The sequence below is a fragment of the Tachysurus vachellii genome, chromosome 8, assembly GCF_030014155.1.
Source record: "Tachysurus vachellii isolate PV-2020 chromosome 8, HZAU_Pvac_v1, whole genome shotgun sequence".
In the NCBI taxonomy this organism is placed as follows: domain Eukaryota; kingdom Metazoa; phylum Chordata; class Actinopteri; order Siluriformes; family Bagridae; genus Tachysurus; species Tachysurus vachellii.
In genome coordinates this window covers 17729907-17756721 of record NC_083467.1, presented here as the reverse complement: position 1 = coordinate 17756721, position 26815 = coordinate 17729907, and the positions used below count along the sequence as shown (strand labels likewise).

General features: G+C 38.7%; 1 protein-coding gene across 3 annotated transcripts in view; it reads left to right on the top strand.

The window, feature by feature from the left end:
* The window catches only part of fign (fidgetin), a 40119-nt gene extending 19670 nt beyond the window's left edge, over positions 1–20449 (top strand). For all 3 annotated transcript variants that reach the window (XM_060877353.1, XM_060877351.1, XM_060877352.1), the window contains one exon: positions 17914–20449. In XM_060877353.1, the coding sequence (XP_060733336.1) occupies positions 17922–20144 (2223 nt within the window). In that variant the 5' untranslated portion in view covers positions 17914–17921 and the 3' untranslated portion in view covers positions 20145–20449. The remainder of the gene's footprint in view (positions 1–17913) is intronic.
* Positions 20450–26815: the final 6366 nt, after the last annotated feature.

Below are 26815 nucleotides of genomic sequence, written 5' to 3'. Positions count from 1 at the left end.
CTGATATTCTGATAAATCTGCTAAATGTAAATTCTTACCTCTTGCACACCATTCCTTCTTCCCTGGGCCATGACCTTTTTTGGGTCGGTATGATTTTCTCTTGAGCCATCAGGTAATTCTGGTTCTCCAGAGCAGACTAGGTGTGTGGTTCTTTGAAGACCATTTGTTTGTGGTGATTCTATGGAGAAATAATTTGTTTCTCCAGAGCAAGCAGGTTGGTTGGTTCTCACAAGCCAAAAGGCAACATTGTGCATTGGACTTGGAATCCTATGGGAACCAACAACAGTGTTTTTCTTTCTCTATACAGGCAGGAGTAGGTGGTCAGATAGGAAGCTTGTGTAAAAAAGGCCAGGCTCGTTAAGTAGTGAGCCTGTTGTATGTGAATCGGTGCTCACCTGGCACTGTGTTATATGGTCAGTGCATTCATGGATTCATCTTCAGGAACTAGTTTCAGGTTCATTGTAGTTAAATTTATTTGGGGAAATATAACCAACAACGTTTATAAGAATTGGCAAGTACAGCAAAAAAAAGTAACTGCAGAAGCAAGTGGGATTGCTCAAGCCTTTTTTGGGGGATGGGTGGGATTTTTTTTGGGTGTCAGTCACCCTTATCCAGTGTGACTGACATTATCTCATTTTTATACAACTGAGCCCTTGCTCAGGGGTCCAACAGTGGCAGCTTGGTGGACCTGGGATTGAACTCGCAACCTTCCGATGGGTAGCCCAACACATTAACCACTAAGCTACCACATGCCCAGGGGATGGATCAAGAGTTAAAATTAACTGGTGGAATTGGTCAGAATTACTTCAGAAGTTAATAAAAATGAATTAAAAGAGCCAGCCCCTTGCATACTTTTACTAGAAGGTCAGCATTGGTGCATAGAGCCAGCAGTTAGTGGTGTATGGAGCCAAAAACCTAGGGTTCTTTAGCTCATGAGCCAGGGTGGTTTTCTCAAGATAGAGAGTGGGGTGTATGGGGTGGGGAGTTTGCCAGGTTTGGGTGGTTTTCAGAGCCAACAAAGATTTGGATGGTTCTGCAGAGCTCAAATTTCAGGTTGGTTCCACTGGTTGGAGTCACTTTATTTCTGAACAGCCAGAAGGCTGAACTACCATCTCGTGTGGTTGTCCACAGCCAACAGGATTGAGTGGCTTTCTGAAGTTTACTGATCAGGCTATTATTGTGAAGACAGAGAATCTGGATAGTTCTTCTAGACCTAGCAAGTTGGCTTGATTCTTTAGCTCCTTCCTTGGGTGGATTATGGCTTTGGGACAGAGCCCTTTGGGGACTAAATAGAGTTTGGTCAACGATGCTTCGTGCAGAAAGGTCACAGTGTTGGGCTCCTCTCTTTTGAAGTGTGTAAGTGATCTCTAGAGACATTGTGTGTGCACAAGAGAGAGATAAGGATTCTGTGAGGAGCAGAGAAAAAGAGAGAGAGTAACATCCGCATACCCGTACAGTGGTAGCTAAGCAGTTAAGGTTCCCTAACCTTGGACCTAATCCTTAGCTAAATCTTGACCCTAGCTCAACCACAGCCCCGGTACTACCCTAACCCTAGGTCTGAAGGTTTTGAGATCAGATCTCAGGACTGCCAACAAGAAAATGCTGGGCTCTTGAGCAAGATCCACATCTGATTATCTGAATGTGTGGGCTGTAAGCTGCCTCGGATAAAAGTATCTACAAAATGCAGAAATGTAAATATGTCCTGACACCCACACTTTCAGTTCAGTGTTGGCTCATCCCTTATAACCATCAATCTTATGCTGAGAGGATTCAATCCACTAACACCTGTTCTCTTACTGACTCACAAATATGTGTCATTAGATTTTAAGACATTTTCTAGCTAAAGTTAAAATTCTTTACACATACTGAGGTATACTTGTCCACACCGGTTTTGCTCAAGTCTCATCACATTGCTTTATGTTTATTTGTGAGAAAGGCAGAATAATTACCTCTAATTCTCCTGTAGTTGTGAAGAAGGCCTTTCCAATGATTGTGAATGTGCTTAGCTTGCTTTAGAGCTCTCCACTGGCTCGCCAGTCTTTTGGCCTCTGGTGTCATGCCTTAATGAGCATCATTTGGACAGAACAATGGCGCTGCGCATATGCCCGAGACCCTGTGAATTATTGCTTTGCATAAGAAAATGCCAAATGTGAAACACTTGTCTCTTTCGCCTGTCGAGTGTTAGGCAGACAGAACGCCATCATGGGCTATTAGGCAGTGCAGGCAGCACTGTCAACACCAGCGCCTCATCCGCTCTGAAATCATCTATGATTATGTGGAAAGGTTGGAACGTTTAAATTTGCATTTGAATGATGACATGCAAGTACATTAACAATGCTATGATGAATTTAGTGTGATGTGTGTTATTATATCTGTTTGCTAAAAACCAGGCTGTGTTTTTTTTTTTACAAAAATGTTGTGGTGTTTTATAGGAGAATGGGGACTAGGTATTTTCATATTACTAGCTTGTCTTTATGGCTTCAGCCCCAGTGACTAGCCCCATGACTAGTCCACACCCAGTGCACTTTACAGCAGTGGAAGAAGGGGTGACGCACAATCAGAGGGTCTGTTAATTTTTTTAATTGTTACTGGCCAAAATGACAACCTAGCATTATCAGCTATTTAATTTCTCTTTAGAAATCTACTTCTCAGTGTATTTGACCAGTCACTTGAAAATAATAGTTTGAACCCAAACCTCAACAACAAGCAGGCTAATAAATAATATCAACTTTGATTTAACATGTTTGGAGGAAAGTTCAGAACTAAAATGCATGTCATTTAAAATGGCTCCAATTAAGAGCCAAAAACTAAAATTGCACCCATTTAAATAATGAGCCTAATATTTGAGCGGTTGGATTATGTTTATAAACTAAATCTGTGCTGAGAGGCTCTGTGAATTAATTTAACAGTTAAAAGGGTCTCTGGCTGCAAAAAAGTTTTAGATCCCGTGTTCTAGAGGACAGAAAAATACTCATATTTTATTTTTATTTACAGCAAATGTGAAGTGTGCCAGGCTTGGCACCATCCTATGCACATCACAGGGTTGTTGAATTTGTAAGAAATGTGTGAACTACTGTGATCGTATCTGCTGAAAAGTTGTGATTTCGGATATTTAAAGCTTGTTCACAATTATTTTTTTATTACACTTAAGAGGTGTTTCGAAATATTTTGAGGACAGGCATCAAAGTTCAAAATTTTGGATTTCTTAGTTTAGACTGAAGAATTATGCAGAAATTTGTAGATCTGCCATATCACTCTGGCAAAGGTGTTTCCTGGTGCTCTAGATTTATCTCTTTAACAATTGAAAGATTTATATGGGTTTTTTTCTACAAGGTATTGGCAGTACTGTAACTGCATGTGGCCATTCCAGTATAGCTTCAGCAGTTCTGTCTGTATACATGCTTCTCATCAGTTAGACAAATGTTTTTATTGACCTGCAAAATGTATCAGTGGAAACATGATTGGATTTAAATGCACAACACTAATGCAGACACAAATCCAAAATAAATTACTCAGGACAACAACAATAAACTTTGCAGTTATGAGAGCCTGATTTACATCGATCTTGCTCTAGAGCACGTGTTCCAGAAAAAAGGCAGGTGACTATAATATACTGTATGTCTGTGTTTATTTTTGTGTGCGTGCGTAGTAGAAGGGATGTATCATAGCTGGATTCAATTGAGTGTAAACATTTAAATCTGGCTCAGAAAAGACTGCAGCGGCCCTCGTGACACCTCGAGATACATTATTCAACACATTGACTGCAGGGAGAGTTTGAGTCCCAGCCAGCGCACTTTCATATGCACCAGCGGAACACAAGCTGCCTGCTCTGATCTGCTGGAAAACTCGAGCCAGCGCTGGACGCGTGCTAGCCAAAACGAGTTCAGCTTCATGCAAGTCTTACCACTAGATCACTTTCACACTCTCGCGCCACTCACGGACAGAAAAGCTCGCAAGTGTGCATACGCCAACAGCGAGGCCTTCACATGGCATCTCGCAGATTAAGCTGAGTGTAATATTACTGTTGCTTTTCAAGAACTTTCCGTATTATGACATTTGGTGACGATGCTGAACAACCTAAAGCATTAAGTTATAGTGATTTATATGTTATTAATTGACATCACTATGTCAGTAAAGATATTCTTTGTGTAAAGGTGTTCCATTTCATCTTTATACTTATATACTAGACTTGTACCTAAAATAACATATTCAGATTTTTGTAACTTGTGTTTTGCTGGACTGATGATCTAAGTAAGTGCCATCGGTATCTGTGTATAGCCGTCAGTAGTTCAGATTAATTTCAGATCTATTTGGAGAATGTCATTTTGGCTTAGCTCAGAATACAACAGCTCCAGAAACTCAGTAATATTTAATCATTTTTTTGTTGTTAATTGCAGGAAGATTAAGAAATAATGATTCGGAAAAATAAAAGGTGAAGCCTTTTGTGATGCCTACACTTCTTTCTTTTTAAATTGTGTAATAATACACACATTTTCTCTGTTTATTTTATTTGTAATTTAATTTAATTTAATTCCTAAAATTTGGTTCTGAGTCGTGTTGATGACTGTGTATTTCCTTCTGTTTAGTCATTTGTGAATGAGTAAATATAGACATCTTGAATTTCAATAAAGTATCTGTCTGTCTGTCTGTCTGTCTGTCTGTCTATCTATCTATCTATCTATCTATCTATCTATCTATCTATCTATCTATCTATTTAAATTGCCATATTAAGTGAAGCTCAATATAAATTTGATATTCAAGGTTTCGCTATTGGTATTAGAAATGAAAGTAGAACATTGGCACGTCTGTTTCTTTGTCACAGTAACATATTAAAGTGAGTCGGTTTATCCAAAGAGATTTTTTATTTCTTTCTCTACTACTAGAGAAGTCATGCACAAAGAACATCTTGTTAAACATTTTAATTGGTTATTATCAGCCATTATCGGGAAGACTTTTATTCCTAGTTCTTTGCCATTTAAATGTTTCAGCAGGAGCCGATCAACATGGAAAGGGGTGTGGATTTGCTTTTGTCTGCCTCCTTCCCTTTTACACAAGACCAAATAAAGATATTTTTCATTCACAGTGCCTCTGACCATTCTCTGTCCTTGGAAGAGACTATTCACTTCAGCATATCTGATTCCACTATTGAAATTAAATTACTAAGGCTTGGACATATTTTTTTTTTTTTTTTAACATCGAATTTGTTCACTAAATTCAAAGCATTGACAAAGGTTGAAAGGAAATTTGCGTCCGTATTCAATAGGTAATTTTTCTGTAGTTTCACAAGACTTTGTTATGAACAAGGTCAAGTGCTCCTCACTGTACAGTTCCTCCCACAGTACCTTGGTTATCTACAAAAGAAACATTTTCACGAGTGTGTTTGTAGTGCTAATGTTCTGACTTGTTGATCCAAGATCCGCCCCGTACCACTATATTTGCCGTGAAGCAGCCTCATGCATTATTACTTTATTCATTTATTCAATCACTTTATTTTTCATAAAAGTGAATTATGAATTTGAGAGTCATTCTCTCTCTCTCTCTCTCTCTCTCTCTCTCTCTCCATCTACAATTTATTTAGGCTGAGGCTCATATTTTGTCAGCTGTGTTAGTGGTGTTTAACCGAAGTAAAGATTCTGTACTTTTTTTATTCACCTGTGCTTTAGGCAGTGTGATTTGTGCTTCATACAGAGAATGAGAATATTACAGTAAGATGAGTATTAATATTAGAATAGAAACATTACAAGGTGTTCAAATTTCTTGTTATCTGTTCATATTGGCCACATGGTTTATTAATGTGCAATGTAAAATGCATGCAGAAATCTGAACGTGGCTCTCTGTATTTACTATATGTACAATTTGGTGATTCACTTTTTGAGTCTTTTCAGTAACTCGGGTCATTTGAGTCTGTTCAGTTATATGATTCATTCAGTTTCATTCACCAGGTCGTTCAGTTTTCACAGTGTGTCGTAAGGTGCAGTTTGATCATGCAGTCAGATAATACAACAGTCCATCCCTTCCAGGATTTCACGGTTTTCAGTCACAGAATTGAATGTAAATTCAAGTTAACTCTGCTATTTGGAGAAGATTAGAATTTTTCAGAATTACTGCAGATTTTTCAGTTTCCAGCCAAGATGCATTATGTGACGTCATCACAACATACATTCTGCCCTCTTCGATTCATGAGCATCTATCACAGAAAGTAATAACGTTTATTTTTCACTGGGAGAAATGTAAAAAAAAAAAAAAAAAAATCTGTGCTTGCAAAATGTAATTGTCTGAAAAAGAAATCACAAATATATATATGTAAGTTGCATTGCAAATTTTAAAAAATAGCTGCTGCAAAATTGAGCATATTTAGTTATAACCATCACAAAAAACTCTGTTTTTTGACTGAAGAATTATGTAAAATCATGTAAAACTGTGTAAAAATTTGAGTAAAATTTGTTTTATTTTATAAAATGTCTATTTACAATTTAGCAATTATTTTTCTTGCTCAGCCAAACCTACACCAATACTGCATGCAATAAAAGGTTTAAAAGCCTAAATGATCTAAAAAATCATGGAAGTCTGCTCAGAGAGGAGAAAATCTCCGTCATTTACTGATTTAAACAATTAAAGACACTGAACGAGCGAGGAGAGAATCTCTGTCATGACCGAAAAGATTCAGGGACTCAAGGTCTGCTCAAGGATTATGATCGGGGCAAAATCACATATGAAATACAGACAGATAAAAGACAGAAATGTAAAAAAAAAAAAAAGATAACTAAAAAAAGTCACTGACCTGCTGAATGTGAGAGGAACAAATCTTGTGAACAAATGACTTGGAATTTTTGCAGATCCAAACACTGAAGGAGGGAGCAGTAAATCTCGTCCTTGATTGAAAGGATTCACTGTCTCAAGGAGTGAGGATCAGGTTCAAATGCAACTGGAAATATGTCTTACACGATTCATGGATTTTTAAAAATCCTCTGACAGATCACAAAATATCTGATGTAAAATACTGATTTGTTCTCAAATCGTTCATGAATTAAACGTGCCTAGTGCAGTAAGTGTGTGTGTTTTTGGATTTATTTTTATTTTTTTAAAAAGAGATAAACAAGAGGGAGGGAACGAATGAGTGAGGGAAGGGGGAGAGAAACGTCTCTCTGTTACCTCACTTCTGCTAATGACCTTTAAAGATCCATTTTGGATTACGTAGGAAAGTCGTTGTGCTAAGCATGTGATGGACCCTTCACCAAACGAGGGCCTTGAAAATTATTATTGCAAGCAATATAAGATAATGGATGGCCATTATTCTCTCTGCTGTCATGTTCCTGTATATTGTCCACTCTTGAAATATGATGTATCCACTGTACTTACCAAACACTTAATATCAGAAAGCGAATCTTGTGCAAAGATTTATAAAAAAACGGTGCCATAATACAGTATGTGTCGTGTTACAGTCATAATTATCTCATCAGCTTTAGATTGAGGAATGAGAACACATTACATATGTGTGTGTGTGTGTGTGTGTGTGTGTGTGTGTGTGTGTGTATATACATACTCACACATAGGACATAAAAAAGATTTAGTCTGATTCGGTAAATAAAAGGCAGCATCTGCTGTTGAAACTGGATTTTCTTTTTTGCTTCATTAACAAAATAATTACAAAAGCTACTTCTCCACCAGGGAGAGGATTTTGTTTCCTGTTTTTAACTCTTTTTACAAATAAAACATTTAATTATATATGAATTGGTTAAAAGATGCCTCGTTAGACACAATCTGTTTTAGGTTATATTAGTGAAAAAGCAGATGTGGAGGAGATGAAGAGGAGGGAAAGCAATAGAGAAGAGGAAGGGCGGGCCAGAAGAACACCAGGAGAGAAGAGGAGAGCGTCATATCAGTGGCGCTTTGAGAGGCGTAATAAGTGTTTAGCAGATTGAACTGATTACAGCTCTGTCACAGCTGGCCTTCCCTCACAGTGCAGTCATGAATATTACGCTGAGTTAGAAAGAGTGGCTTCGTCTTCCGGAAACTGGCTGCTTGACTGACATGCCAGCTATATTAAAGATAAGTGCCCTGTATAAATTCACCTCCCATCACTGGTGGCTTTTGGCCTCCCGCCTCTTTCTCCTAGCCAAATGTCTAGTGGCCCAGTGTGTGCTCGTCTTTAGATAGTGACTGTTAGCTATAAAATTGACGCGCTGTCACAGACGCCGACGCTGTGAAATGGAAGCTTGCATATGGAGAGTTAAGTTGTAGCGTGCTGACGGTGCTGCCGAGACAAAAGCAGATGGCACATTAGAAGTAAATCACCTTATTAACCTTCTCCCGTTTCTCTCTTCGCGTACACCAGCGCGTGGACGTGTCTAACTGACAGCTTGAACTGACTGAGCTATGAGCAAGTCGGTGTTTAAAACTGAGCCTACATCATGTTGTTAAGCCTGTTGAAGTCTTGAGAATATAGTCATGATGGACAATATTTACTACCCAATTTTTTATTTTTTTTGAAAGGTAATCCATACCCTTAATCATAACTTACATGGAGAAGAGCTGGAGATATTGTCTCAACACTTCTGTCTGTTTTACCTCATTTTGATCTGTAGAACAAATACAGGTGTTTTATTTGGAAACCACTCGGCAGAAACAAGCTTCATGGGCTTCAGACAAATGCAACGGCACCGTGAAGATGACTGTCCTCTCTGGTCCTGTTGAACATGAATAATACACTAGATCCCATCTGAGCACAGCATACAGTACGCTATGTGAAAGGAGAGGCATTTACAGCTGAAATATCTCATTTAAACAAACTAAAAAAAAAAACAATAATTAAAATTCACTATGCAGAGTTCACTGGAAAACATTCATTTAATCAGTACAACACTATTTATATTAAGAGTACTGAGTACTGAACTATAAAACATGCTTTCATGCTCTTAACCTGGATGCATTGTACTAATTGATATCAATATGAGAGAGTTTTAGGCTTATGGGTGCTTATGTGAATTTCCCACTGGGAGGAATAAAGTATCCATCTATCTATCTATCTATCTATCTATCTATCTATCTATCTATCTATCTGTCTGTCTGTCTGTCTGTCTGTCTGTCTGTCTGTCTGTCTGTCTGTCTGTCTGTCTGTCTGTCTGTGCTGAGCCTTGTGCCTGCAGTACAGTTTTATATACAGAATATGACGAAAGCAGTCTGAGAAAGAAAATCACATAATTAGCATATAGTTTGTTTGATGAATGTATTTAAATAATAATTTGTGTTTCTGCATTACATATTAGATGTATTACTTAGCTAAAGTTCTTTACAGTTACAAACCACATGTGCAAACCAAAGCATTAGAGTTTTTCTCTTTAAGGTTCTCAGGGTTTGTCCCTCTTTGACAGAATTCGAGCAAAAAGAATAAAAGCATCTTTAAAGATAAATAAAGATAAGTAACATAAAGGTTCGGTGTAGAACATTTTTTAAAAGCTAGAACCCTTAGCAGTGCTTTAGCTAATGTTAATCTAGCTGGCAGTGTGTGTTTTATGCTAATTACAGTAGTGGAGTGCAGACAGCTGGACGACGCCACTTAACCGCTGTACAGAATAACTAGAGTAAAGCTGAAACAGTCAAACTACAAATTACTGCCATTGACCAATTTACTACATAATCATTGCAATCAGATGTGTTCAAGTAGGTTAGCTCTCTGTAGAAAGCAAGCTGGTGCAGATTTTGGAGTGCAGCAATGTTTGTTCCACTTGACAGGGAAGAATGTACACAGTCTGTGAAAACCTGCTGCAGGAACCCAATCAGCACTTGCAATTACGTGTGTCTGTACGGTATACGAGACAGCACGAAGGCACTGTGGGTAGCATTCCCACCTCACAACTCACACGTCTGATCTTACCGTCTGTCTGGAGTCTGTGTATATGATCTCTCTGTGTCCGTATTTGTTTCTTCCATGTTCTCCGGTTTCCTCTCACCACCCCAAAAACATGCTGGTATGTAGATTGGTAACTCTAATTTGCCCCAGTTTTGAATGAGTGTATGACTATGTGTGTGTGCATGGTCTGTTATGGTTTGGCATCAACATCAAGGGTGAATTCGCACCTTCTGCCCAGTGTTTCTGGGATTGGCTCCAGATCCACAGTGACCCTGGCTGAGATGAAGCATTTATTGAAGATGACTGAATGAATCGTTGCTCAAAAGCAAATTTATTTCTAGTTGAACAGATGTTGATAGCTATTTAAAATTTAGTAATGATGTTCTGTCTAATGTTGGTATCAAGGGAATCGAATCGTAGTGTGTTTTTCTCTTTGGTGCAGTTCATTTAGACAACGCAAAAATACAGTCAGGTCTAGATCAGAACAACCAGTCTGAGACCATGTGAACGTGGTGGAATTGGTTCAGTTCTGTTGAAGTGAGAAAACGATTCAGTCTTGAATTGACTCAGCTGGGGGAAGCATACTTTTGTTTGTACTGTGTACTCTGATGTGTATTTTGGGCTGTGGGCAGAATCTTTCTAGATAGTTGCTAAATTGAGTTGCGTGACATAAACTGACAGATCTGTGGCCCTGCAGAAATGCATTCTGGATATGTGGTCCAATGAACAAAAAAAGGGAAAATAACACTTGTATGCAGTACAAACCAACATTTTAAATTACTTATTATTATTGACATAATTGTTATAGAATAATTTCATGGCCCTGTGTTCTGAACGCAGGGCTTATTTTAGTGATTTCAATGTTCAAAGGTTTGTTTCCCTTTTTTTCCATTTCCACATTTCTGCCCAATGAATGAAATGGATTTATGAGTTCGTTTTCCGCCAGCACTTCCATCAGACAGAATATTTTTTTCTCCTTTTGATTCATTTAATAATATACAGCATGAAATTAAATCTAGACAAACAGACAATGGGGTGTAGGTTTAAAGTATAAACAAGACTTGATAAACGAACAGGTATAAAACTGCCTTGAAACAAACATTGAGAACTTCTTATTAATAAAGTAGGTCCCTCCTGTTTCATGTCAACCTCCAAATGTCTAAAACTCCCCCATCGAGAGTGTTTATGGATTTTTAGATTATCATAATTTCCCTCTTATGGAGTAGCTCGAGATCACAATTAGCTAAGTCACTAAATGATGTGGACTTCATAATGTGACACACATTTAAGGCTAATTAGTAGATTAATTGTGTTTAGAAAGCTTAATTGAATTACTCTATTCTCAAGTACCCTGGAGGTAAGTGATGCAGGTATGTTTTTTTCTAAGTTACTCTTTGGTGCATAGCTATGTTTTAAAACCATATCTATCTATCATCTCCATGATGTGTTGTAAAACAGGGAAAAGGACATTGACGGAAATTCTTGGCTATATTAGGGGCTTAATAGTGACCTCTGGTCTCCTGTACCTATCTGAATGAGCGGTACATGGATTTCTAAATTGACTTTAAGTGGTTTTAAACTGATATGTAAGATGAATGGGCTTCGGTTGCTATAACGAATGCCAGCAGAGATTGAATTACAACTGTATCTCACCCACTCCGCCTATAAAGAACAGAGGGAGCGAGTGAATGAGAGAGAGAAAGAGAGAGAGAGAGATGCATCTCGACAGTGCATTAAAAGAATATGAGGTTGTTTTTATTTATGAATGTAATTAATGTCTGTCCACAGTATTTGCACGCTTGTCATGCTGTATGTGTTGTGTGCACATTATGAACGGAAGAGGCTCTCATAATTATGTTTACATGCACAGATAAAAATCCCTGGGCCGTAATGATCAGTAATTATAAATATTTTTCTGAGTTTCTCCAGTTGCAGCCGTGTTCATTGTGTGCTATGGAAGGCAGGTTGTGTAGCTTAATTATGACATTGTACATGACTAAATGTAAGTGTCTGCATGAGCCCAGCCAAACACTTCCACCGGCATAATCATGCTCAGACCTGACTCTAAAGAGCTCATTACAGTTAGCTTTCTAAGGAGCGTTTTATCAAACACAGTTACCTAATAAGCATCTTTGGTGGTGCAAATTGGCCAAAATGGTAATGAGTCTGATTAGGCCACGCTTCAATTATGGCAGCTTGCTCCTATAGAAGTCCCATCCCCCAAGCACAGCAGCACCCCAAAAAGAGAGAGAGAGAGAGTGCGCTTGGGAATTCTGCTCAAAGCCATTGCGTGTTCATACACACTCACACACACATACACAGCACAAAAAAGGAAAGGAGAACCACTCCACCACCTCTGTGCTTCCTTTCAGCTGTGCAGTAATGAATAGAGAATTGTGCAAGCGGCAGTCCAATTTACGCACTGGGAAATTGGACGGACAGAGTGCGGGCGCACCGCTGTTTGCTTAAAATCGGCCAAGGCTAGCCAGATTAATAGCTCCCAAAAAGGTCAGCTTCTCTGTTCCATTGGCCATGATCACAGTGTCTGAAATTAAACAGTGTGCTGTAACAGAGCTTCCTCTCCAGGGGTTTACTGTTGATCACTCTTGCTAATAACACACCTATTAGATGCCTGCATGGACTGCACATAATTATCATCAGGCTTGAAGAAGACAGCGCAGCTCGTAAAGGCTGATGCAAGATGTGAATCTTTAATCATGTGGATATACAATTAATGTGTATACCACATGTTTTTTTTTTCTCCTCTCTGTATTTAATGTTGAATTTAGCTTGTTATAATTTACACACAAGATGGTGTCCTTCCTATTATGTAATTAGCACATTTTAATCTGTTTCCTGTATATTGCTCACCTGTTATTAGACATAATGAGCAAGGACACAGCTTTAGTGTCAAAGCTGCCTTAATAAGGCCATATCCATTGACCACACAATTCCTCCAGCTTTGGGTCTGGCGTTCTAGCCAAGGGACTTCTGACGGCGTATGTAATCTAAGATTTGTCAGGCGTACTGTAAAGGTAGCCTCACAGACGCTGGTAAATTAAACAAAGGGCTTTTGTCGAGAGCCAGCAAGTGGAATTCAAGCAGAGGTCCTCAGACATCCTCTAATGAAACAAGCACTAATTACGCCAGTTGCATATCTGAGAGCAAGCAAGTGAGCAAGTCATTGCTTGTTACATCTAATTTAAAGGTTTTTTGTCAGTATCTTGAGATGGAGTCCTAATGAACTGTTGCAGTGATCTGCCTGTGTGTGATGCAAACATGTTGAAATACTAAGAAGCTGTTTTACTGAAGACTTTTGGATAAATTGTACGTCTTACATTTCTTTCATATTGCATCTGGGATCTGACAGAATGTTCAAATAAATATATTACAGATATTATATGACTAACATGGATTGTGCAACGATTCTTTTAGATCGCACACTTTAATTAGGATCTTTCTCTCTGTTCTACCCTGAAACAGTGGCAGGATATGACATATGGAAGTAGTACAAGTGACATTTTTGTATTTCCCACAGAGATAGGTTTGTCTATGTGCTTGTGTTATTTATTGTTGTGTCACCGTGCTCACAGGAGGCTGGAGAAGCATGAAGAGCACGGAGGAGCTGCAGTCTAAAACTAAACTGGAGATGATTCATCTTCTGCAGTCCCTTTGCTATCATGCTCCCTCTCACTCTGTCTCTCTCTCTCTCTCTCTCTCTCTCTCTCTCTCTCTCTCTCTCTCTCTCTCCTTCTGTCCCTGTTATTTTTTTTCTTTACTTCTCTCCATATTTCTGTCATTTTACTGGACTTAAATTCCTTTTGATATTTTCTCCTTTATTGCCTCATTTGGTCGTCTGCCACAAATCACCCAATCATAATGTACTGTGCAATATTTTTATGATCGTTACAGCAGCACATTATTTTACAGCGCACTCACATTGTGTGTTAGAATGACAGGAATGTGTGTATAAATATTGTCACTTAAAGGACATTTAGTACAGTGTATGTTTTCAGACCCTGTTATCCATGTAACTAAATCTCTTTGATGTCTCACTTTACAGACTTAAATGCTTTAAACGTTTTCAGGAAGACATCCCTGCCTTTTGACAGTAAGAGCCTTGTAATTTGTTAGACTTGTTAAATAGCTACAGCTGAATTTGCTCTTTTGTTAGTGTGTAGTGTGATTTATAAAAAGTCATTAGAACGGGAAGCTAGAGTATTGTTTGAAATCCCTGTGTGCATACTGCAGGGGATGTCAGCCTTTCATAATATCTGTTCTAGTGCTATATATATATATATACACACTGTATATATATACATGTGTCAGCATAATACATCAAAGTATGAAGATATAGGTCAAGAGATTCAGTTATTGTTCATATTATACAGTAGAATGGGGAAAAATGTCAGTCAGTGACATTGACCATGTTGGTGCCAGATGGCTGGTTTGAGTATTTCCGAAACTTATGATGTTCTGGGGTTTTTCATGCCCTAGAATTTACACCATAGAATATGCTAAAAAACCTGTGAGTGGCAGTTGTGCAGGTTCTAATGCAAGGACAGAGGCGAACGGTTTAAGCTTCCAGCAACTCTTTACAGCTATAGTGAGTGTATATATATATATATATATATATATATATATATATATATATATATATATATATATATATATATATATATACACAGTGGGGTAAAAAAGGCCCCTTCCTGATTTTTTATTTCTTTGCACATTTGTCACACTTTAATGTTTCAGATCATCAAACAAATTTTAATATTAGTCAAAGATAACACAAGTAAACACAACATGCAGTTTTTTATTATTAAGGGAAAACAAAATAATTAAAACATAACTTTATCACACCAGAGACATTATCCACAAATGGCAAAAACATGGAACAGTGGTGATCCTTCCCAGGAGTGGCCAGCTGACCAAAATTACCCCAAGATCCTAGAGACGACTCATCTAAGATGTCACAAAAGACCCCACAACAACATCCAAAGAACTGCAGGCCTCATTTGCCTCAGTTAAGGTCAGTGTTCATGACTCCTCTAAGAAAAAGACTGGGCAAAAATGGCCTGCATGGCAGAGATGAAAACCGCTGCTGAGCAAAAAGAACATAAAGACTTGTCTCTGATTTGCCAGAAAACATTTTGATGATCCTCAAGACTTTTGGAAAAATACTCTGTGGACTGACGAGACAAAAGTTGAACTTTTTGGAAGGTGTGTGTGCCATTTACATCTATCATAAAAGTAACCCGGCATTTCAGAAAAAGAACATCATACCAACAGTAAAATATGGTGGTTGGTAGTCTGATGGTCTGGGGCTGTTTTGCTGCTTCAGGACCTGGAAGACTTGCTGTGATAAATGGGACCATGAATCCTGCTGTCTACCAAACATTCCTGAAGGACAATGTGCAGCAATCTGTTTGTGACCTTAAGCTGAAGTGAACTTGGGTTCTGCAGCAGGACAATGATCCAAAACACACCGGCAAGTCCACCTCTGAATGGCTGAAGATAAGTAAAATGAAGACTTTGGAGTGGCCTAGTCAAAGTTCTGACCTGAATCCTATTGAGATGCTGTGGCATGACCTTAAAAAGGAGAATCATGCTTGAAAACCCTCCAATGTGGCTGAATTACAACAATTCTACAGCACTGTAACAGACTCATTGCAAGTTAATGCAGTTTGCTTGATTGCAGTTCTTGCTGCTAACCAGTTATTAGGTTTAGGGGCAAGCACTTTTTCACACAGGGCTATGTAGGTTTGGATTTTGTTTTCCCTTAATAATAAAAACTTTAATTTAAAAACTGCATGTTGTGTTTACTTGTGTTATCTTTGACTAATATTTATATTCAATGATCTGCAAAGAAAAATAAAATCAGGAAGGGGGGCAACACTTTTTCACACCTGTGTGTGTTCTAATGATACCAAGACGATAAATTCCCAAGGTAGTCTTAAACAGAGTGCAGAAGGACATGCCAAACAGTTTAAACTTTGTTCACACGAATAAATGGAACCTCATCCTCATATTGTGGAAAATATACGTTCTGCACTCATATTATATTTGAGATGAATCTCATGCATCTCAGATGGATTGCTGTGGGAATACCACATGTCCCATAGACGTAAGCAGGCATTAAGCATAGCTTAGTGGCTAATGCAATGGTTTAGGACAACACATTACAAAAGTTCAAGTTCAAGTTTAACTTTATTTATATAGCACAATTACAAACAGCCACATGGCTGACCAAAGTGCTTCACAGTGCGTTTGACATTACACATACACTTAAGAATACACACATGCACAATAAAAATAAGTTCAAAAAGTTAAAATAAGAATTATTAAAAAATTTTTTTTAAAAAACTACAAAACTACAACATAATCACACATCAAAAACAGTCATCAGCAAACTGTGTAACAGAAATCAGAAATTTTCTCATAATCTGAAAGGGTGTGATTAATTGGAGTAATAGTATTGCATCCTGTGATTGTTTCGGAGTGGAGGTTTTATTGCTAATGTTAATAATAGGTTTCATGGCATGGCTGCCATTTTGGTGCCAATTTATAGTCTTAAGCACTTCTTAGCCATTAGCTCACAGGTCTGATGGGCCACCACAGAACAGATCATTCTGACAAAATCCTTGTAAATTAACTCAATTAGCATGGCATCATCCTGCTAATTAGGGCGTATTTATGTGTATTTGTGCGTGTGGGTGTGTGCTGTTTGGGCAGGTTGCTGATAAGGTGTTGGTTGAGGACACCACTTATCTCACTGCTGATATAGAAAAATCTATGTTGTGTCCTGGCACTGACACACCAGTTCTGGGTTCAACACTGTAATTTAGCAGCAGGGGTTTTTCTGTGTCATTTAGTCTGAGATATCCAGTGTTTCTGCATCTGTCCATTATAGCAATACTTACAGAAGGCATATTAGGAGTATAACAGCTGCTAAATGTGTTTTTGCAAGTCATGTATGCTATAGAGTATTTAAGATCCTTACAGGTCTGGGGAAATCGTGAAATTTCATAAACACCTATTGTTAGCTATTTTTGTGTATGTGTGTGTGTGTGTATTTGGTGCCATGGTGAGTTCAGTCTGTTAGGCTACATCAATTCACCTGTGGGATAACAGCACAGACTTCCATTCTCATCTGTTGTCTGTATTGTGTGTGTGTGTGTGTGTGTGTGTGTGTGTGTGTGTGTGTGTGTGTGTGTGTGTGTGTGTGTGTGTGTGTGTGTGTGATTGTATGTGAACCACCAGTGACATCCCATTGGTTTTTTGAGTAAATGCTTCTCTGATAATCCCATGCTGAGTCTAAGATGACAGCATATGTAACTACTTGTGTTTGCAGATGGAGTGTGGGATTAAACTTGATGGTGGCTTTTGAGCCCTGGAGGCAATAAAAGCTGGAGAAGCTGGAAAGAGAAAAAAGTGAGGCAGTGAGAAATAGAAGGGAGGGGGGTGGGTGGGGGAGTGGGGCTGGGTGGAAGAAAGAAAGAAAAGACAAGAGAGGCATGTTTTTTCCCCTTTTCCAGCCAGCAGTGCTCTAGGAGGCAGCAGGCAGACAGAGAGCTGTTGTAATTCATGCCATGCTGTGGGGTTTGTGTGATGAAAGCAGCGGAGCGCTGCCTGGGAGATTGCTTTGCTGCACTCCTCCAAGCAGATTTGAAACTGTCTGGGACTGCTTTAGATGAGAGTTGGATTATAGAGTGACCTGCAATGTCTGTGTCACCCCGGTCTGTGCAAGGTGCATTATACTGTGCTAACCAGGTGCTGGTGCCCAAATCCGCACTTCTCCTACGATACTAACTGTCAGCAGGGCCTGTGATATGTAGCCCGCACTCCAGGTGAGCTGCAGAGTAGGAAATGGAAAGTAATATTTTGTGTTGCTCTTGCTGTTTTTTTTTTTCTTTCTGTTTAAAAGCAATCATGTATTGGATCATTGATTCTGCAGAGTTTCACAAAACTGACGCCTTTGCTGAATCCGTTCTCTCTGTACCTTATTTATCATGTATCTGACATTGGTATTTGTTTTGTTTGTGTTTTTTTGTGGTATTTAGGCTTAAAGATGCAGTGGAACCCAGAGCATGCACAGTGGGCAGAGCAGCACTTCGACATCTCCTCAACGACCCGCTCACCAGCCCACAAAGCTGAGGCATATCGCGGGCACCTGCAGAGGACCTACCAGTATGCATGGGCCAACGATGACATCTCTGCTCTCACCGCCTCCAACCTCCTGAAGAAATATGCTGAAAAGTACTCTGGGATCCTGGAGGGTCCCAGTGAGAGGGCACTGCTGTGCTCATATTCAGAGAGTGCCCCAGGACTTCTTAACGGACGCAAGTCCGAAAGCGAAGTATGGCAAGAGGGCATCTACCCCATGAACTGCACCGCAGATGTGATATCTGCAAGCAAGGTTGTAGTGCCAGCTGCTTTACCATCAGCAGACAGTGCAGCCAACATTGGCAGCTCATCAGGGGTGGCAAGCAGCCTGAGTGAACCCAGCTACTCCAGTAGCAGTTGTGGGAGCCATACGCCTGCTGCCCTGCACTCGGGGATCCCTTCTCAGGAGTTTGCGAGTGGCTACAATGGCACTTACCTGCATTCCACCTATAGTGGTGGGCAAAATACCCCAGCCCTACCTTCCCCACATCCCTCACCATTGCACAGCAGTGGGCTTCTTCAGCCTCCTCCACCCCCTCCTCCTCCTCCTCCGACACTGGTGCCTAGCTATAATGCAGGTTCGCCTAACCTCTCCAGTTACAACTACCCTCCTACAGCATATACCCCCCAGGCTTCTGTTGCTCCAGGCTACAGCCCTGGAGGAGCCCCCGCTCCATCAGCCTACTTGCCCTCAGGCATTGCAGCTCCCACTCCACTACCCCCCTCTACCATTCCCGGCTATTCCTACCAGTCCCACAACCATGCGCCTATTGCACCAACACCTTTGAATGGCAGCTCAGCCAACTCACTGAAAAGAAAAGCTTTCTACATGACAGGACAAGGAGACCTGGACTCCAGTTATGGAAATTTCAGTTACAACCAACAGCGCTCAACTCAAAGTCCTATGTACAGAATGCCAGATAGCAACCTTGCTGACTCAAGCAGAGGGAATGGATTTGACAGAAATGCTGATACCACGTCTTTGCCATTTAAGCCTACAAAGCAGCCAATGTCCTCAGATCAACAGCGTAAATTCAGCAGTCAGTCTGGCAGAGCTATCACCCCTCCATCCTATGGTGCATCCAAAGGTTCCATGGGGTCAGTGAGATCAGGCGAGTCTTTCGGAAAGTTCAGTTCACCTGTTATGAATGAGCACAACGAGGAGCACAGACAGCACTTGCCACATTCCATTGGCGCAGTTCCCTCAAGTGGCCACCCAGCTGAAGAGCAGCTAAAAAATAGTGACTCCAGCTTGGTAGAGATGGTCACCACAGAGGTCCTCCAGCAGATGCCCCCTGTTGACTGGAGTGACATTGTTGGGCTGGAGCTGGTCAAGGCTACTATTAAAGAGGAGGTTTTGTGGCCCATCCTGAGGCCAGACATGTTCAGTGGTCTGTCACCGTTACCACGCAGCATCCTTTTCTTTGGACCTCAGGGCACTGGGCGGACATTGCTGGCACGCTGTGTGGCTAGCCAGCTGGGTGCTGCATTCCTTCAGCTCAGTGGATCAGCACTAGTTAGTAAGTGGCTGGGGGAGGGCGAGAAGGTGGTGCAGGCTTCATTTCTTGTAGCTCGCTGCCGACAACCTTCAGTAATATTTGTTAGTGATGTAGATCTCTTACTCTCACCACAGCTAAATGAGGAAAGCCCAGTAAATCGTATAAAGAGTGAACTTCTCCTTCAACTGGATGGAGTGCTCAGCTCAACAGAAGACCATGTCTTGGTCATCTGTTCCACTAGCAAGCCTGAAGAAATAGATGAAGCTCTGCGTAGGTACTTTGTTAAGAGGCTGCTCATCCCACTCCCAGACACCTCAGCACGACACCAACTCATCAGTCAGGTGCTCTCCCAGCACAACTACTGCCTCAGTGATAAAGAGGTAGCACTGCTTGTCCAACGGACAGAGGGATTCTCGGGGTTAGACCTGGTACGTCTTTGCCAGGAAGCCATTGTCGGACCCTTGCACAGCATGCCTGGCACAGAACTGTCTGGAATCATGTCAGGGCAGATGAGGCCACTATCTTACCAAGACTTTGAAAATGTCTTTTGCAAAATCCAACCCAGCATATCACAGAAAGAACTGGACACATACACTGAGTGGAACAAAATGTTTGGCTGTAGTCAGTGAAATGGGAGCTTGAGGGGGCCATATAGGGTGATTTCTCCTTCTGTAAGGAGAAGACCCAATTCAGAATTCTTTGGGTGAAAATTACAACAATAATGGGTGGGTATTACTAATGACCCTTAAATAACATCTGGAATGACACTCTTAAAGACCGAATTGATGCATAGTCAATATAAGGCCCTTTGCACATAGTCTTACAGACCACAATTTCGCTCAACACTGCTAAAGCTGAGCATCACTTGCTGAAGAGCACTGTCACTGAAATTACCACAAAGACAAATTCCATTGTGTGTGTGTGTGTGTGTGTGTGTGTGTGTGTGTGTGTGTGTGTATATATATATATATATATATATATATATGTGTGTGTGTGTGTGTGTGTGTGTGTGTGTGTGTGTGTGTGTATAATCACTCTGCTGTTTTTGAGATTCTGTTGCTATTAAGTGCCTAAAGTGGTGCTTTATTATTTTGTATTTTGGTTGGTTTGCCTCACAATCTATATTGGTGGCATGTGCTAATATAAAAAGCTTTAACCTGAGACTAAAAATAAGAAAACAACCATATTCCTCAACTGAGTCTGATCTGTAGGCCCTTTGTGGGCATAAGAAGTTCTTGTGGCATTTATAATCTGGGCCCTAATTTATGGACTTTATTTGCTTTTGATTTTCTTCAAAAACTCAGGAACGTGATTGTGATTTGTACAGTACCTCAAAAGATTGTGTCAAAGCACTACATATTGGGTTTGGATTTTGATTTGCATTGAGCTAAAATTCTCATCTCAGCTGATTAAAACATGACATGGATATGACTATGAATGTAACCAGATAATTTCTGGACTGTTTGGGGAGAAAATTTGTTTCTCTTTTTTCCCTTATTTGTCAAGTATTGAATTTAAAATGGAATATTAATTCCATAATGAGTATCTTGAAACAGAGGGATAAACAATGAAGAATTCTGAATTGCGGCAGTCTTGAATACAGCACCCTGTTCCCTTGCATAGCACAGTAAACACTCTATAGTGCATTTGTAATCAAAGTTAAATTCTAAGCCTTAGCTACGTAAGAGAAGTTACAGGGGACCACAGTTTGTGTTTTGTGAAATTAGGTATGTAATCAGTGAAGAGAAAAGACAGACTCATTGCAGTGAACCAAAACTTTTACACAGACCACCACATATATTTAAGGGATAAAACACTTTGGTTATTTGTAAGTATTGTTTTTAACAATATTGTTCTGCTGCTGTGTGTCATTCATGTAACAATCCTGAAGGATCATGTGTAACCTGTGTTCTTTTCTACCTCAGTTCATCACTGTTTTTTTTTTTAAGCAAAAACTAAAGAGGCTAGCTTGACGTCCTAAACTCTCTACGCTCACTAAAGGAGAAGAAAGCCTGTTTATAGAACTAGCTGCTCGAAAGAGTTAAATGCGACTAACACTGTCTGCAGTTCTTCTTCGCACAATATATAGTGCAGCCTCCCTACATATACATGCTCCATGGGTTTTGTGTTGCACTCAGAGGGGCACGATTCTCCAGTCATTGCACTCCCCTTTTGGTGTTCCCGCTACAACATATTGTTGGCAGCTTTTTTCTTTACTAACATTCACCGCTAGTCACATGACCGGGTATTACCAATGGGGACACTGGAGACAAGCTTGCACCTGTGTTTACAGCACATGAGGAACAGTCAAAGAAGGCCTTGTGTTGAATGTATGTTTGTGTTTGTTTGTTTACTCGCTCCCAACGCCCACCCCACCCCCCCACCTTTTATCCTGTGCGCATTTCATGTTTGCCATTTTGTGAAGCACTAGTGAGTGGAGTGGTGTAGGACTACCTATGTACAGCACTGAAGGAGATGCTATTTCCTTTTCCTCTCACTGTTTATCCTAGGACATTATTGCATGCATTCTCTCTCCAATGTGATTGTGGATGTCATGCATTCTTGGGTGTTGGCATAGTCCCTTTCTCCTTCGACACTGCAACGTTTTCCTGTCAAAGGTGCTTAGTGGCTGGAGCTAACGTTTCCTCCACTGGATGTATATGTGATTTATCCATGCAGAAATAGTCATGCATTTCATAATGGACATCTAGTTGTATTTAGCAGCTGTAAAATACCATTCACTTTACCATTCTGCATTAATAATGTGATTAAGAGGAAACTTACAAAGATGTCAAGCATGTGTGGTATCTGTCCAGTAGGACATGAGATTTGTCCTGGTCCTGTCGTTATAGTAAATGTTAACATATTATTTTGTCAAATGCACTTTTGGTTTATTGTTTATCATTTGAAACCATAATCTTTGCACCAAAGCAAATAGAACCAATTTACTTCAACAGACAATATGAAATTTATAAAACACTGCAACAATAGCAATTTCCTGTTCTAGTTAAGTGGTATAGATTTCCACATTTATTTCAACATCCAGAATAATGAAGTTTTGTGCGTATTTAATTTAAATTTATGCACTTATGCTCAAAGCCAATCTTACATGTTGTGAATAATCACATGTTTTTGTATCATTATTATTACGGTTTTGGTGTGGGAACGATCCACCAGCATTCACTTCTGCAACATCCCTCTGAAATCTGGACAGATCCTCCATGACTTGGAGTTTATTGTGAATGCCCCTGATTACTGCTGATTGCAAAAACATTAGGTTTAAGACTACTTTAGTGAAAAATGAAGTGAAAAGGTTTAAAGCATACCTTTTCTCAATCATCCATTTCCTCTTTTTCACTCCCTCTACTTGTTTTGCATTCTGTATCCTTCTGCACTCTTCTAGTTGTTGCTGTCATGTCATTTTTCTATTTCAGACATTGATCTCTAAAACCATTTCTACCTCATTGCTACATACACACATGTAGTACCTATGTTCTGTCTTTTTTGAATGTCATGCATTTGTATAAAAGGCAAAAAAAAGAATAAAAAATAAAAAAAAAAACAGAAAAAATATATAAAAGTGGAAAAAAGCTTGTCCTTGAACTTGAGCAGTCTACCTCAGAAAGACTGTCCCTACACTGAGCAGTTTAGTAGTTGGGCAAATGATGAGACACACAGGAGAGTGTTGAGGTAAAGATATTGCACACAGTTGTAACTTTGAAACACTTTGAAATCTACTTACAAAAAAAAGGAAAAAAAAAAAACAATGGGTAAAGGATGTTGTGGGCTGTATAGGTCTTCTTCAAGGTCTCTAAAATGCAGATTCAGTTTTTGGATTATAATAAAATCGCTTTACTCCTTTGTGAAATGTAGTGTGCATGTGAATGTGTGTATGTCTGTGTGTGCGTGTGTGTGTGCGTGTGTGTGCACTTATCATTAAGTGTGTAAGTGTGCATTTTTATATATGAAAATTCTATATGAAATGGAATTACATTTCATATCTTGTATTTGTACATGAGCTACACTCGCACATATGTGTACTTAATGTACATTGTTGATATAACATTTTGAAAAACACCACATAACGTTTCTATGTGTGTGTATGTACAGTATTGCCATAACTGCAGTCAATGTAAATGTATTTTCATGTATTCATAGGGGCAAAGGATAATAAAAGATCATTAACATGTTTTTGAAATTCCAGTGTATGAGTTTTGTTTTCATAAAAATTCATTCAAAATACGGCACACATTACCTTGTGGCTATATTGTCGTTAATCATTTGTTGTTTGAGATATTATTAAAATGCAAAGTTGGGAAGAGAGACAAGGAATTCTTGAGAAAGACCTATACACTGCACAAAAAGTAAAAAAAAAAAAAAATACACCTCTCCCTCCGATTACGTTACATGTATGTACTGTTGTAAAATCTTTCATTTGTAAAGAACATGCTATTGCAACTAATCAGTGATGGGACATTCCAATAACAGCATGTCCTGATGTTCCTCTAATACTACAACAATTTGGCAACAATCTTTATCTTTTATTTATTAATAAACCTCATGACATATGTTTCATTCTATATGTTTTCTAGTCACGTTTAATATTGTAGAATATTGAAGTTAGTTATTGATGTCATGTATGTTCTAACAGCTATAAACAATCATTCCCTTACCACCATCACTTTTTAACTTGGTCGTCAAGTGAATAAGACAAAAGAAAAAAATGCACAGCTTGTCTTGTTTGTGAGAAACCACAAACCACAAAACCGTCCATCCTGAAGACCCTTGTTGGAAAAGTTGCAACCTGAACTCTGACTGTTACAAAGCACTGACACTGGAGGCTCTTTCCAAAAATGCTAAATTAAACTCACAGAAAAACAATAACACACTTTTCAAAACTGATTTCTTTCGACTGTCTGCCATACAAAATCCATGTTATAATTAGTTACTATGGAAATATAACACATTATAAGTGCACGTGCAACCTTGCAGCCAGACTAATAATCTTCTGACCATTCCAAATCGAGCATCCTACTATATCTGGGGTAAGAATATTAAAGGAACAAAACTTTCTTCTGACGTCTTCCTGTCCATAGTGTACTGTAAATCAAAGATTGCTACACGTAATCAGAGCTCTGTTAAATGATGTCCACACTAAGCTGTTATTCATAGGTGGTAGATCATTTCAGCCACAGTTGTTCAGTTGAACATTCTACACCTGTTAAACTAGTATAAAACGGACATATTGGTCTTTATCCTTGCTGTAATGGTCAAATAACATGACAGTGAACTCAAAGGTCAATGTTTTAGCCTAGCTCTTAATATAAGAGGCATTTACCTCTTAGTTGGTTGATTGGCGTATGGAAGCATCATTTAGCTAAATGATCTAACAGTCTATGTACCAGTATCTTGAGTTCTCACATAGATTTTAGTCTTTGATATGTGATATACTGCACGGGTGTCATTTAAAGTCTTAATGTGAACCCTTCAAAAGTTGTAAGAGCTTGCTGACCCCTCAAAGAGACAAGAATGAAAGCTTTAAAATTGACTTCTAATGCAATTTATTTTACAACGTATATGCGTCAACATTTTTCCTTCAACTCTTACTGTGAACTTCAGAGCCTCACTCCTAAGTATCATCATAAAAAGTGACTCGATCGATTTCCCAAAATTTGCCGCACATTAGAAATCCAAGGTTATCTCATTGTTTTTTCTTCTTCTTTCATTTTGTTATAAATAAGACATTAATGCTTTCGATTTTCCACATTGAAGGCATAATTATGTAGTAGATGCTTTGTGCGTAGGTTGCTGCTGTACAATTAACACTGGGGAACTAGGTGCATTTGGAGCCTGTCGCTGTTTCATTTGTGATCGGCTGTGTGTCATTTCCACAGTCGTGCACATTAAAAGAAGCCTCTCCTAATGGATGCAATTCAGCAGGGTTCCCCTCAGAGACACCGCCAACACGCTCCAGCACAATCACAAACACAAAGGTTATCAGAGCTGCAGATGAAGAGATGACGATGGGAGATGTTTTTTCTTCCTTTTGTCAAGGTGTCTTCTTTCGTGTTCATATTTATGTCATTTCAGCCTGTCCTTTGCTATCTCCTCAAGCAGTTACAGAAAGTATATATTGTGCATTATGGGATTATAGATTTCACATAAACACATTGTTGAAGTGTGCGGAATATTTGTGATACACAACCATGTTTTTTTATTCTTTTTATTACTGCTTTTTATTTCTAATACGAGGACGACTGGCTCTGTGGTTATTAAACTGTAAGTAATTACTGATCTGCTGCTGAGAGCTTCATGTCTGAACCTTTTCTTCTGCATAGGTCACTCTTCCTGTGCTGAATCATTCACTGATTGATTTTTACCTTTTGATGAAAAAAGACTCTGAAATGTTGCATTTCCTTGAGCATCCCTTAAATTATATCACAGCACATGTGACATTATTCCAAATGCATTTTATCTCATTAGATGTCACATTTAAGTCGGGTAGCACAGAGTTTAATGAAATATCTCAACGTGTTTGGTGAAGCATTTGTGATCTATTTAAAATGAGATTATTATTTGGTTCATTATGCGGATGGAGCAAGACAGTGTGTTTCCAGCTGACGCTTAAGCTACAACAATTTGTATACAATTTAATAAAAATCAATCTATCTATCTATCTATCTATCTATCTATCTATCTATCTATCTATCTATCTATCTAATATAGATCTATGTATCTATATATACGTATATATATATATATATATATATATATATATATATATATATATATATATATATATATATATATATATATATATATAGATCTATGTATCTATATATACGTATATATATATATATATATATATATATATATATATATATATATATATATATATATATATATATAGAAAGGAGAGAGAAAACCTGAAATTTATTTTTTAAATTTATTTAATTTATTCTTTCAGCTTTTTCTTTAAATGAATCCTTACCATCAAAACAGTTGATTTCATTTCATTTAAACATATATTAAGATGTTTAATAATTTCTGTTATTTTTAAAATATAAATAGTGGTTTCAGTTAATTGGATTAAAAATGTAAAACATTTAATCTATATTAAAAATGTATTTGTTCAAATTTCCTTTAAAAAAATACCTGGAACACAAGGTCAGATGTATTTCAAAATGTTTGAGCGATAATTCACAATTCTCTCCATATTTCATAAATTTGGTTTTTAGATTTATTCCTCAGAGAGCTGTAACTTTTTTTAGTTCATCTTTATAAAACAATAATTATGTGC